The sequence below is a fragment of the Lepus europaeus genome, chromosome X (genome assembly GCF_033115175.1).
Source record: "Lepus europaeus isolate LE1 chromosome X, mLepTim1.pri, whole genome shotgun sequence".
NCBI lineage: Eukaryota > Metazoa > Chordata > Mammalia > Lagomorpha > Leporidae > Lepus > Lepus europaeus.
Genome location: NC_084850.1, coordinates 115,798,223 through 115,813,254, shown reverse-complemented (window position 1 = coordinate 115,813,254; position 15,032 = coordinate 115,798,223). Strand labels below are relative to the sequence as shown.

General features: G+C 36.7%; 1 protein-coding gene across 9 annotated transcripts in view; it reads right to left on the bottom strand.

Moving 5' to 3' along the window:
• The window catches only part of DMD (dystrophin), a 2,142,101-nt gene that overhangs the window by 1,562,337 nt on the left and 564,732 nt on the right, over positions 1-15,032 (bottom strand). For all 9 annotated transcript variants that reach the window (XM_062183372.1, XM_062183374.1, XM_062183379.1 and 6 more), the window contains 2 exons: positions 8,897-9,085; positions 7,665-7,846 (listed from right to left, as the gene is read on the bottom strand). In XM_062183372.1, the coding sequence (XP_062039356.1) occupies positions 7,665-7,846; positions 8,897-9,085 (371 nt within the window). The remainder of the gene's footprint in view (positions 1-7,664; positions 7,847-8,896; positions 9,086-15,032) is intronic.

The following is a 15,032-nucleotide window of genomic DNA, read 5'->3' as shown; positions in this document are numbered from 1 at the left end:
GCATCACATTAAGTATTTTAGAAAGAATCAACCTACAAAGTTCCCCTTCCAACAACTAGAAAAGTACAGTAATGTATGATTCCCCCACAAAATTATACATCTGTTAATATTGCTTTGTCCACTTAATGGCATGTGTGACATAGTACTGTTTTCACAAAACATTTTGTAAAATAGAAAATGTGTCCCTGTTTCCAAGTCCTGATCCATTTTCTTCCTCCATCTCTTTTACCTCAATAACAACTTAATTATTAACAGTCTTCAATTATCCAGAGTAAGATTAAAGTTCAAAATGTAAACAAAAATATTTGCATTTTGAAAATATAAATTCAAAATAGGAACAGTAACATAATGACGAAGCTGCATGGCTGGATGCAAAATATACCTGTGGCAAATACATTATGACAAAATTCAGTTCAATCTTCCTGATTAAGTACCTACAAAGTAGATGAAGAACTTTACAGATATCATCACAAACCAAGGACAACTACTAAGGTACTATGATTGGAAGGCTGTTTAAATCATCTCTATTGAGGATGGGGAAACTGACACATTTATATGGCAATAGAAGGCCACTTTCAACTTTAATAATGTCGCCACTATATAGCATCTGGCACAGTGCCTGTACATGTTAGCTACAAGAAATGAATAAATACCAAAGCTGAATTATCACCCAAGACACAGTACAAAAATACAAACTCTTGCTTGATCAGAATTAACAAAAATTAAGATTCTAAAATTATCATCTTTATGATATCTGCTCTTGTTGAGATAGCTTATTGCGGTTTTTTTTTTTTTTAGTTGTAAATCAGAATACAAGTATTTTACTTTTTGTCTGCTTGAGCACAACCATTCCTCACACATGCTGACCCATTCCTGCCTTAGGACCTTTCTACTTGCTTATTCTCATTGCCCCAAATATCTGCATAGCTTGGTTCCTCTCTTGCTTTAGGGTTCTTCTTAACATTACCTAATCACAAATGTCTTCCCTGACATACAATAGCACACTGTATTTCACTCTCTAAATTTATTCTTTTTTTTTAAAGATTTATTTTATTTAATGAAAGACACAGAGAGAGGCCTTCCATTCCATTTGTTCACTACCCAAATAACCGCAATGGCCAGAGCTGATCTGATCTGAAGCCAGGAGCCAAGAACTTCTTCCTGGTCTCCCACATGGGTGCAAGGACCCAAGGATTTGGGCCATCTTCTACTGCTTCCCCAGGCCATAGCAGAGAGCTGGATTGGAAGTGGAGCAGCCGGGACTCCAACCAGCGTCCATATGGGATGCTGGCACTGCAAGCGGCGGCTTTAACCCGCTGTGCCACAGCACCAGCTCCTATTCTGTTTTTTATTCCTTTCTATTATTAAACACCATCTAGCACGCTACACTTTTTAAATTTTCTGTTTCCTCCCATTAGAATGTAAGCACAGTGAGAGATGGTTGTTAGGCGTACCGATAGATCTTCAGTATCTAAAAGAGCGCACAGTAGATAAAGATTGTTAGCTGGCTGTACGATTGAAGGAATATACATAATTGTCTCACAATCGTCACTTATCTTTTTTGGGAAAGCATTGTTTTAAAAATGCTTCTCTCTCATTTCTATGAACGCCAGACATTTCCATAGCTATCTGAAATCACCACATTGCAGGTTCATACAAATTAATAAATGCTGGTTCTTATTAGCACAGCAATTGTCAGTACCCATATATTGTTTCTAATATATTATTGCACAAGAATCTGACCATTTCATGAATCACTCATGCAAGATGATATTAACATTTGAGGACTGAATTAAACATCATCAGCACCATATTTGAAGCTTTTGAGAAAGTACTTAAAATGTTTGTAACAGTTTAACTTACAGAAAGTTACAAAAAGATATTTAAGTAGGGCTCTACCAAAAGGTGAATGGATTTATGCTACTCTGTAATTATTTCAACCAGATCCTAACTTTTAAAAATTAAGTTTTAGCTTAAAATTAAGTTTTAATTTGCTTCTCAAATTGAAATGTGCTTAGGAACCTCTTGGGCTCTTGTTAAACTGAGACTCACATTTTGTAGATCACACTGAAGACTGATATTCTTCATTTTTAACAAGTTCTCAAGTGATGTGGCTGCTGGTGGTGCTTGGAATGCCCTGGTTTGCAAGTAATTATCTATTTACCATTATTAGAATTAAAAAAAATCAATCAATTTACCAAACTGTGGCATCAAATCAGTATGTGTTTTGAGGTTGCCCATCTATGAAATGTTCATTACAACAAATTCAGTTCAAAGATTGGGACTACCCGAAGAATTTAATTCAGTTTTTCATCCATTCACTCATTGACATTTTTACCTGTACCACATATAAGTCACTTCACATGGGAGAAAACAACCCACAAATTGTTCAGCACCTCCTTCTGGCCTAGCTATTCTCACATGGTATCTCCTTTCATGACTGGAACAGACATAGGAATAACAACAATAACAATTTTTTTTTTCTCACCAACACTGAGGTTTCAGTTTTCCTCTGAATGTCCTAACCACAATTATCAAAGAAGTTGATGGAACTTGCTGTGCTTATCTTTATGAGCCCTTGTAGAAATGTCAGTAAATCTCTTTTGCTCTCTGCAGGTTGCATTTTTCAATCAAATTAATTAGTATATTCATAGAGAAGAAAGTCTTCTTGCTGTCCCTATGTCAGTTGTATCCTTGTACTTACACAGTTGGAAGTTTTGTCTTTTCCTTCTCTCTCCCTCACCGTCCCCTAAGGGTATCCCACACCACAAAACAAAACAAAACAAAATGAATATCAGATAGCTAACTCATCTTAAGGTTTCTAACTGAAGCATGTCAATGGAATTCTCATGCTTAAAATGTTGCATTTTAATTATAAAATCAATGGCACTGAGTTCCCTCATTTCAATATCATAACCATTGTTAAAGACTTGCAATTGACCAATTTCAGGATAGTGGAGTCAAACTAGTTTATGACTAGAGGTGTCAGAACAAACTTCGTTATTGCCTTAGCTTGCACATCACCATCAGTTCACATGTACAAAAATACCAGCACTGAAGAGTAAACAAATAGGAAGGAAAGATTCAAATCAAACTGGTGCATAAAAGGGAGAGACAGAACAGGGATAGGCAAATGCATGTTTACTTTTCACTGATACTCCTTCGCCAGCATATGGTTAAATGTTTCAACTGTGAAAAAAATGACTTCCAATTTTAATCATCCTACTCATGCTCTTTTATCCCCACAGGAAAACCTCCCACAAACATATCCTTTGAAAAACAAGTGAATAAGGTAATTAGAAAAGATTAGAGAAAAAAGCCAAATATATATGATATGGAGACGGCATTGTGGCATAGAGGGTTAAGTCAGAGCTTGTAGTGCTAGCATCTCATATGGGGGCCGGTTCCAATCCCGGCTGCTCCACTTCTGATGCAGCTCCCTGCTAATGAACCTGGGAAAGCAGCAGAGGATGGCCCAAGTCCTTGGGACCCTGTACCCATGTAGAAGACCCGGATGAAGCTCCTGGCTCTTGGCTTCAGCCTGGCCCAGCTGTGGCCACTGTAGCCATCTGGGGGAGTGAACCAGTGTATGGTAGCTCTCTTTCTCCTCTCTCTCTGTAACTCTGCCTTTCAAACAAATAAATAAAATATTTTCAAAAATAATATGCTATGGCTAACTTAATTAACTAATATCCAGTCACCTTATTTACAATGATGGCCTTTTTTTTTATTATTTTGTAATGATTTTACATTCACAATCTACTTTTCCATACCCTGGGCAAGCCAATACCTTGTATTGGTATGCAAAACACATAGCAATGCTATTGTGTTATAAATCAGTAAACTGAAGACCATAGAAGGTAAGTATATCACCCCAGTTCACATAAATACGTGTTTGAGAAAGTGAGATCTTATCCTTAAAGTGGTGTAGATTCCAGGTAAAGTGGCAATGAGAGCACTTTATCTCTCTAGTTTTTTAAAATTTTTTGTTTGATAATTGTTAATGGTTTGTAGGATAAATAGTACTTCCTAGATACAAGTTGTATAAAGGTAACATCTGCACGCACAAAGCAAGGATGTGTATTTTCAAGGCAAAAGGCACTATGACTGTTACAATGCCAAAAATGAACTAAAAATAAAAAAAAACGGTTTATAAATTAACTACTTGGCTAAAATAATAAATAACTCTCTTATCACAACCACCACCTGGTCTGACACCAGCATCTCTTCTATGGACTATTGCACTGGCTTAGTAACAGTTTTCCTCCAGTAGCCTCACTAATATGTTTTCTTGACCCACCTCTCCCCTACTTAAAAGATTCTTCTGGAATTTCCTTGCACGTGCTTTAGAACTTAAGGCCCTTATCTTTTACTCCGACTGACATTGCCATCTGTGATCCTACTCCTATCTGTATTTCAAACCCATCTCATGCCTTTGCTATCTGACATTCCCACCTACAACTTGTCAGTCTTGCTGGCCTTTTAATTCCTCCAACAAGCCCAGCTGTCCCTATAAATGGCCATCGCATTGGCCGTTCCCTCTGCTTAAAACATACTCTTCCTCATAGCCTGCAAGTGGTGGTCACATCTCTTCTTTCAAATCTCATTAAGTGGTAACTTTAAATTATCCCCTGGGCAAAAATGTCTAAAGTAACCTCTTAGCCACTCTCACATAACCATTTAGCCTCCCTAAAAAATATCTTCCTATTGGATATTTTTCTTGGATTTGGTTCCTACTCTAAGCCTCCTTTAGGGTATGAACTTCGTGAGACCTGAGACCTAAGCCCTTTGATCACTACTTTGTCCCAGTGTGTTAAATTGCGTCTGGTAACTCAAGGAACTCCATTAATATTTGTTAATATTTTAAAACTAAATATATCCATATTTAACACAATAAATATAAATCAAATGTTTTGATTCTGACTAAATGTGTTGGTAGACAATACTGATAATTGCTACATGTATTAATAATAAATTTATCTGTATCCCCAAGAAAGTTTTTACTTTCATTATGAGATATAAATTTAACAATTTTAGGGGCTGGTGCTGTGGTATAGTGGGTAAAGCTGCTGCCTGCAGTGCTGGCATCCCATATGGGCACCGGTTTGAGTCCCGGCTGGTCCTCTTCTGATCCAGCTCTCTGCTGTGGCCTGGGAATACAGTAGAGGATGGTCCAAGTCCTTGAGCTTCTGAACCCGCGTGGGAGACCAGGAAGAAGCTCCTGGCTCCTGGCTTTGGATCAGCTCAGCTCCGGCCATTGCGGCCATCTAGGGAAGATTCTCTCTCTCTCTCTCTCTCTCTCTCTCTCTCTCTCTCTCTCTCTCTCTCCCCATCTCTCTGTGACTCTGCCTTTCAAGCAAAATAAATAAATCTTTTTAAAAAAACATTCTAATATGCCAAGAAAATATTATTAATCATTCATGTTATGTCATAGAGAGGATGATGACTTTTGACTGAAGAGAGCAAAAAGAAGTCTGGCCTAGTCCAATTTTGTTTATTGGCACTTTATTGCAAGGTAATCATATATTTAGAAAAAATAAGTATTGTTCCAAATTAAAACTTAGAATTGAAATACTAGACCATGAAATAGAAATGGAACAGGTTTCAATTCATATAACACATTAAATACAACCTAGATTTCTTAAAAAAAATACTGACAACACTTTCTTGTCATAATTAGTCTTCCCCCCACTCAATAAAACCTGTCAAAAGTCAGTCAAAAAACAGATCCAGCAAAGTTGCATAATGGTTTCTCTAATTTAGATTTAACAGCTTTTATGCATGAATGCACACAAAGTGGCCCAGAACACTCAGTATTATTTAATAACATATTTGATTAATACTTTTGGATTTGCTTTGCTTAAATAACACTTTGCATATATGTATTTAGGAAATTATCTAGAAGATAGCATTGCTATATCTAGTTTTGTATTTATGTCTCATTTTTAAAAACCCTACAGGATGCTTTAGCAAAGGCATTCTTAAAACTAGCAGAAAGCAACATCTCTGGATCTTCTGTAAGAATAAACTAATTTTATGTCAATCATTAGTAACTAGTAACATTGCCATACCAGGATCTGTATCCGGATGGAGACAAGGAATCTACACATATGCTTGTGTGTGTGTGTGTGTACTTGTGTACATTGTTGTCTGCTACTAATGGCAGAGATGTTTTTAACAAGGGGATATTTTTAAATGAACATTTTAAAAATGTTGTAATAACAGATAAAGATTTGTGAATTTAATTCTAGGTTGAATTCACATTTTCCTGCAACTCATTCTCAAGATACAATTAATTAATTCATTCATTTTGAAGCATTAATGTCATATTGTTAGTGTTACTGAATAGAGGGAGTGCAAGATAAAATGGAGATTGTTAGGCACTGGAAGAAAAGGAAAAATGGGGTGCATAAAGAAGGCAATGGTGCTTCTATGAGAACAGCAGAAGAAGAACCTGGATATTAATAGCTTTCTAATGTTTTCTGAGGTATCTTAAGTTGTACAAACTGGTGCAAACAGAAGCGGTGACCTGCTAATGTTGTCATATAACCTCAAGTAGGTAGATGCTCGACACCTTATAATAAAGGGGTGGTGAAGTTAGCTAACCTGTAGCGTGGCAGGGGGTAGACTCAACAGTTGCAACCTGGCTATTGTAACGTTTATCCCCAGCTTTAGTTACACTCATCACAGCAGTGGAGAAATGTCAGTATTTGTAGACTAGGATCTCCTGGTTTGGAATACAGATATAGTCGTAAAAATTCTATCTTATGTATGTTTTATTTATTCTTTCAAAAGACATGAGCTTGAAAATGTGTTTTCCTCCTCCCTATTGTCACACTATAATTTAGTACTGGAATAGCAATCCTCCTAGCATATCTAATGAGTTTCTTTGGTCCTATTTTAAAGCTTTTAATCTTCATAAATAATAGCTAAGTAAACTTAAGGCACTTGGACAATTTCTTTTGCTTAATGTATTCAAATCCACAGTTGGCACTTCATTTCTTTTCATTTAAAAATAAATCTATCTTGTCTGGATAGGCTCTACGTGAATACACACACCTAACAATATAAATCAAAGCAACACATCGAAAATGATGAGATCTGCTCAGTACCTTGACAAGAAGTCCACCATTTCCAGAAATGTATCAAAACTCTTTTTTGATTAAGTCAACATATATCCTTAAAATAATTCAAGCCATACTCTACTTGAATAAGGATTTCTAGACATAATTGAGAAATGTTTTTTCAAGAGGATTTCCATAAACAGATGAATAACTCCTCAATATTTTGAGAGCTTTTTCTTCAGAGGAGCAGTTTTCTGTCAACTGCAACCAACAGGTGATGTTACATACATGGTTTCCTTGTGCATGCTTCCCTGATTTTCACACTCAGATTTCTGGAAAATACCAACTATGTAAAAGCATCAGGAACTCCTCAAGCTTAGTTCTGTAGTTAACTGATAACTACCCAACATTTCCCCGCTTCAATTGCGAAAGTAAGCATCAAAACGTAATGACATGACAGTTCGACCATACTATCTCCTGAAGAAAAGCTGCATGACTCAAGAACAAAGAATCCTGACTAAACCACCAAACTGCATCTAAAACAACACTAACATTCCAGAACTCGCGATTTCCCTTAATTAACAACAAATGGAGACTTACTTGCTTTGTTTTTCCATACTTGCTACCCTGAGGCATTCCCATCTTGAATTTAGGAGATTCATTTGCTCTTGTACTTCAGTTTCTTCTTCTTCTGATAATTTCCCTGTTCGAATCAGTTGACTTCCCAACTGCAGAACATTACCAACCCGTCCCTGATGAGATGTTAAATCCATCATGTACCCCTGTCAAAGAAAGAAGTTAATAATTGTAATCAACACTTTAGGTAAATCATTGTGGTTCTTTCATTAAATGTTTCATTTATTTATTTATTTACTCATTTATTTGAAAGTCAAGGTGACCGAGAGAGGGAGAGAGAAAGACACACACAGAGAGAATCTTCCGTTCACTGGTTCACTCTCCAAATGGTTGTAACAGCCAGGTCTGGGCCAGAATGAAACCAGAAGCCAAGCTCTACATCCTGGTCTCCCACAAGGGTGGCAGGGACCCAAAGACTTGGGCCATTACTAGCTTCCTCCCCAGGCATGTGAGTAAGACAGTGGATAAGACTCAGAGCAGCTGGGACTCTAACTGGCACTCCAATACAGGATGCCAGTGTCATTAAGTAGAGGCTTAACCTGCTGTACTGCACCACAATATTGGGCCCCCACTGTAGTTCTTAATTGATTTTTTTAATTTTAGTTTTCAGTCTTTTTAAATTTAGATTCATCATAAAAGTGTTTCAATTTTTATTTTAGGAAACCAAATGCCATGTTTTTTGAAATGTGAGTTAAAGAAAGTTATCATTTTAGGCCATCTTCTGCAGAAATTCAGAGGTAAGGTTTTGGGGCAAGTGATTTATTGAGGAAGAACTCTAAAGAATATTTGCAAGGGTGCTAAAGGAGCAGGAAGAGGACAGGGAAGGGGAGGAAGCCAAACATGTGTGTCACCTCAGTAAAAGTCTCCAACTTTTTCAGCACATTACCACACAGGTAAGTTGGAGTGTAAATTAGGCCTCGATATGACCCTGACACAAGGAAAGACAGCTGGGCTTTTGTATGTACAGGAGGATGCGTAATTGGCAAACCAGATCTGAGCATCTTCAAGGGTATTTTCCAAATAATAAATTCAAATAGTGGCTGGTGGACTACCAAGCATGTAAATATTATTTGTTTCTACCTCAAAATGAAAACCAAATTTTTAAGATCCAAAAATCTTACAGAGTGATTGAGAAAAGAAGACTTTCCATTATAACAAGTCATGACTTAGTTTTGTGAATAAATGTTTTGTTTTACCTCATGAGTATGAAACTGTTCTTTCACTTCTTCTACATCACTTGAAATTTCTTTTTGTGCTTGTAGTGTGTCCTCAGCAGAAAGAAGCCATGAGAGTACTTCTTCTAGAGCTGTTTGGTAACTGTCCAGACTTACTTCAGTCTCCATCAATGAACTGCCAAATGACTTGTCTCCAGGAGCTTCCAAATGCTGAACAATAAAATCAATTGGGTTTATACAATTAGTGTCTTTGCAGACTGTTCTAGGAGATTAAAAGATAAATTGAATGAAATATTTAAAATGCTAGAAATGTCCACTTGAATTATCAGAGACATGAACAATAGACACATACTGTAGCAAGCCTGCATTCTAACATGCTCACAAATACATATGCAAATTCTCAAGTGGAGTTGAAATCCATACCAAATTAGCATTTTGTTAAAGTTCTTCTGGGTTACTGTAAAGAATGAGTTAGTACATCATCTGTTTATGTTTAGTTTTTAAATACAATTCTACCTATAGGCAACTATTTCAGTTCATATTCATAATACTTTACATTTATATCATTGGAATTAAATTTACATAATATTAAAGGAAATGTATCTTCCATAAAGGCCGTGGGTAATGAAATACTCCTGAAAATTTACAAACCAGTTGACTTATTACAAAGAAAATAGATGTGTATGTGAGTGTGGTTGGGGATAAAATATATGGAGAAATACCCAGTCCACACATTTGAAATTTCTAGCAGTATAATATCTTCTATAAACTAATCATTTGTTTCTAGAAGACAATGATTTAAATAGCAAAGACATTATCTTAGGAGAAGTACAATATGAACTTTTTCTATCATATTTATTTATTTATTTATTTATTTATTTTTGGATAGGCAGAGTGGACAGTGAGAGAGAGAGAGAGAGAAAGGTCTTCCTTTGCCGTTGGTTCACCCTCCAATGGCCACTGCAGCCGGCGCACCGCACTGATCTGAAGGCAGGAGCCAGGTGCTTCTCCTGGTCTCCCATGCAGGTTCAGGGCCCAAGGACTTGGGCCATCCTCCACTGCCTTCCCGGGCCATAGCAGAGAGCTGGCCTGGAAGAGGGGCAACCAGGACAGAATCCAGCACCCCGACTGGGACTAGAACCCTGTGTGCCAGCGCCACAGGCAGAGGATTAGCCTATTGAGCCATGGCGCCGGTCTTCTATCACATTTAATTAGCAGGATATTACAGGAAATTTCAAATAGTTGTCTTGGAATTTTTGCTAGTATTCCAAGTCAAGAATAAGGGATACAAAGCATCTGTAACTCCAAAGAGAAGACCCAGGCCACCCATGAAGGAATTTTTAAGAGTGATCCCAAAAGTGGCCTGACAGCACTTAATCCATTATGGACTGGAGATATAACAAACTTTGCTGAGAAAGGATTCTTCTGTAGTTCCTGGAGAGCTATGCCTGGCCAGAATATCTCCCACCTAACAGAGCAGTCTGCACAGGGAAGTATTAACTCTAAACCATGATGTGTGTTTGCAAATTCAGATGCCACTGAATCAGTACTACCAAGTGACAGGAAAAAGCTCTTGGGTTTCTGCTGCTTTAACCTTAGGTCAGTAATCAAGGATAAAGCTTGAGTAAATAAGAAAGTCTGCCTAAGTTATTTCTTTGGGTCTAGTGCACTCATGGTAGGCTGCTGAGCTTCAAATATCCTAAGGACTTCATTCAAGAGGGTTCCATGCTGAGATAAGGGAGACAGGCAAACTGTTTTATGGATTTAAACAGACCAAAAAAAAATTGGATAAATGTCTGGAGAAGAGCCTTCTGTGCACCCCAAATATTGCAAAAAAGCACTGAGCTCTAACAACAGATTTTTACAAAGGAATCAAAAGGAGCTGTAGAATACCTAGAAGCTATTTAGGCAATTTCATGATTTCTCATAGAAAAGCCCAACCTTTATGGTCCTGTCCTAGTATGACTGCCTTGCATTTCCTGCCTTTCTTCCTGTTGGATCTTAGCCCACTGAGCTGCCAGCACCAAACTTAATTGTGTTCTTCTGATAAATGCTTCAATTTTGAATATTTAACATTATAACATTTCCCCAACTGCTAAATTGTTTAACAAAGCATTTTGGTTAAGATTTTTGTGTGATCTTTTAATGAAATTGTATATCCATTTGCTGTTTATAGAGGATTGGCAGAAATAGACCATCCTGGTAAGTCAAAACCAAGTAATTCTAGAATCCCAAACAGAGCGTAAGTGCTGAAGAGGGCTATTTGTATGAGATCTCTGTAACTCCCTTGCAAAGGACAAGACAATCAAGTTTGTGTCAGATAAAATCCCACAATCCCACAATGTACACCTTCCTTCTAATACTATTAATAATAAATATCAATATAAGCATTCAGGAGAAAGTTACAAAAAGGTAGCCTTGGAGTTGTGCATAGATAGAACCTGTTTTGTGGTTGTGCAAACTGAATATGAACAGAGTTCTGAAGTTAGATGGAACCCATAATTTTTAATGCGCTATTGCCTTCTTACAATTCTTCATAATTTGATCTTGGAATTTTGGTTTCATAACTGAAGTTCAATAGGGCAAGGAGGTGTGCAAATCAGCAGAGGAAAAGATGCATAATCTGTATCTGCCTCATTTGTTTATAACATTGTCAGTTCTTCATAAACAGAGAATTCTTGTGAACACACTATACTTAGGAGTTTATTGAGATGCAATGACTGTTTGGAAGGAGGATCATGCCTATGACTGAATAAATGAGGGCTCAAGTAGCCCCAAAAGATCATGTTTTCTGACTTGACATGACCTTGATTCAAATGCAGAAAGACAACTATAAGAAAACACAAATGACCAAGAAACTCTAACATATCCTTCCTGACTCATGCTACTTTCTTATATTAGCCAATTACTTTCACAGAAACTGATGATACTGAAAGAAAGGGAAAGATAGAACATCCCAGAGGTCCTCTTCATTTCTCTCCTTTCTTACTAATTAGTAAGCAGAATACTGATAGAATGTGAGCATATCAAGAAGTGAAAAAAAAAATAGCTAATGAAGTGTGCATACCAGTAGAGAAGAAAGGTGCAGTAGTGTGTCTGCCCTATTTGCATATAATGTTTTCTACATTCAGGTTAGAATGAAATACATATATGTGCTAGCTATGAGACACAAATTATATATTGCTAGTGACTCTGCCTGAGTTAAATAGTCTTATATTGCATTTACAACTGGAATTGCACAACATAACAATGAATGGTAAAATTAATACTGATACTTTACAATGTTCACTTTATTTATTCAATATGATATTGAACAGCAGATAAAAACACGAGAGGGAGAGCCTATGTGATAAACAGCTTTATATTTCAATAATTTTAATAGCACATTCTTTCCTTTTTTGAACAAGGGATTCTATGTTTCATTTTTCACAGAACCCCACAAATTATGTAGCCAGTCCTGTGTGTAGGTGGAAAAAAAGTGCAATCCAATCCGGCATTTTGCCTTCTCTGAGTTACAGGTGATGGGAAATGGGAGATTAGTTATGTGAAGTAAAATGTGGTGGTTAAATTAAGGAGCTTTATGGGTAAATAGTTAGTGTTTGATTCTTATTCTGATTTGAGATCATGCCTTAGTTTCCTCATATATAAAATGGGAATGATAGTGTTTCCCTAAAACAATCATGGTATGAATTAAAATGCAGTATATAAATTGCTTGGCAAAATGCCTGACCTTGTGTAAGAACCCAGTAAATTATGTTATAGCTACATCTATTATTATATCTCTGTACACATAAGAACCATTTTTGAAATATAATTTGCCGCAAAGTTACCTACATATGTCACTGTCCAGATTTCAGGAGCCAGGCAATTATTGAAGAAAAAAAATGACCCCAAAACTAACAAGAACAAACATCAATGATTTAAAGCAACTCTTGAAATTTGAAGCATAATTTAGTTTCTCCTTAAGATCCCTTAAAAATAATTAACCATCTTGAGTTCAAATACTTTTCTCCAAATGATAAAGTGCAAAAACCACATTCATTAAAGTATGCAACATTAGATTTAACCAATGTACCATTTGAATGAAAACATTAATTAATTTGTGATATGCTGATATTTACAAGGGGTTAAATTCTAGGAGAAAACTGTAGTAGGCGTATCTTTATACTTAAGAACATTATGTTAGTCCCAAATTCTGAGTATAAATGTTTTGCCTGAAGATATTCATAAAACAAATACTTCTCAAATATAGGCTTTTGAAAGTTAAACATGAATAAGTTGTGTAAAATTATATGAATAGGGGCCGGCACGGTGGCACACTAGGTTAATCCACTGGGTTCTAGTCCCAGTTGTTACTCTTCCAGTCCAGCTCTCTGCTGTGACCTGGGAAGGCAGTGGAGGATGGCCCAAGTGCTTGGGCCGCTGCACCTGTATGGGAGACCAGGAGGAAGCACCTGGCTCCTGGCTTCGGATCTGGGCAGCTCGGGCCATTGCGGCCATTTGAGGAGTGAACCAACAGAAGGAAGACCTTTCTCTCTGTTTCTTTCTCTCTGTAACTCTACCTGTCAAATAAATAAATAAAAATCTTTTAGAAAATTATATGAATATCTATTTTATATTAATAAATTCTACCATATATGTATTCAAATATACATATATGACAAAATTACCATCTGAGCTCTTTTTAAATTATAAATCATGACATATGATTTATAAAATCATTTTAGGGGATTTTTGCAGGGAATATTTCAAAATTAAAATACAAATAGACATATATGTCACTTACATTAAGGATTAACATTGTTTTCTGAACTTTGGTTTAATCTGTGCATACAGTGGGTGCAACTAACTGCAGGTGGAGAGTATAAAGCACACTGTGTCTGCTCTGAACAGGGAAAGATTTTTTCTTGTCATTATTCTGTAAATAATGCCATATAACAATTATTTGCATATAATTTACATTATAAGTAACCTAGAAAGGATTTAACAAATACAGGAGTGTGTGTACAGGTTATGTGCAAATGCTGTGCCACTGTACGATGGACTTCCACACTGCAGATTTTGGTATTCATAGGGGTCCTGGAACCAATACACTGTGTATACCGAGGGACAACTGCATATATGTGTGTATATATACTTCAAGGAAAAAAATCTGTACCTGCTCAGTTTGGACACAACATGTTTTTCAAACATTTTCTATCTGCAGTTAGTTGAATCCACGGCTATGGAACCCATAGATACAAAGGGCCAAATGTATGCCCACCTGAAATGACAGTTCAGAAAACTATACTGATCTTTAACAATATTATGTATATTCTGGGTGAAGAATAAATTTTGTTTTTTCCCTAGTTTATGAAGCAAAATTGGAAATGGTTATAGAATTTCACACAAGCAAAATTAACAAAGGAAGGAATTCATCTGAATTCTACATTTGCACATTTTTAAGAGTACCCCTGGCATAAAACACACTTTTTAAAGAAAACTATTTTTAATATAGAATTTCTAAATAAGTATATGTAGTAAGGGTTATACATTCAGATTCAGCACCCCAGAGTACATTTTCATCATCCTAGAATGGCTCATTCTACCTAAATTTGTGGCCAGGACATACATGGAATGGAATCAACACATATGTTCCAGGAAAGCTGATCTTTGCTTTTTAACAGAAATTCTATGCTTGGGGTTGCCATCGTGGTACAACAAGTAAGCCACCTCCTGCAATGCTGGCGTCACATATGGGCTCCAGTTCAAGAGTCTGCTGCTCCACTTCCAATCCAGCTCCCTGCTAATGCACCCGAGAAAGAAGTGGAGGATGACCCAAATACTTGAGCCCCTGTACCCCATGTGGAAGTCCCAAATGGAGTTCCTGACTCAGCCCAGCCCTGGCCATTGAGGCCATTTGGGGAGGGAACCAGTGGATGAAAGACATCTCTCTCTCTCTCTCTCTCTCAACTGCCTTTCAAGTAAATAAATAAATCTTGAGAAAAGAATCTATCTAATAAGATACATTTAAAAATGAAAAAAAAATCTATGCTTAAGAACAGAAGACGCCAATAATTTAGCAAACAGAGTTGCCATTGTTACCAACTGGAACTATTTTTTCCCTATGTTTTGATTCTATTTTAATTTTTGTCTTTATCACGGCAGTTTATGTTTC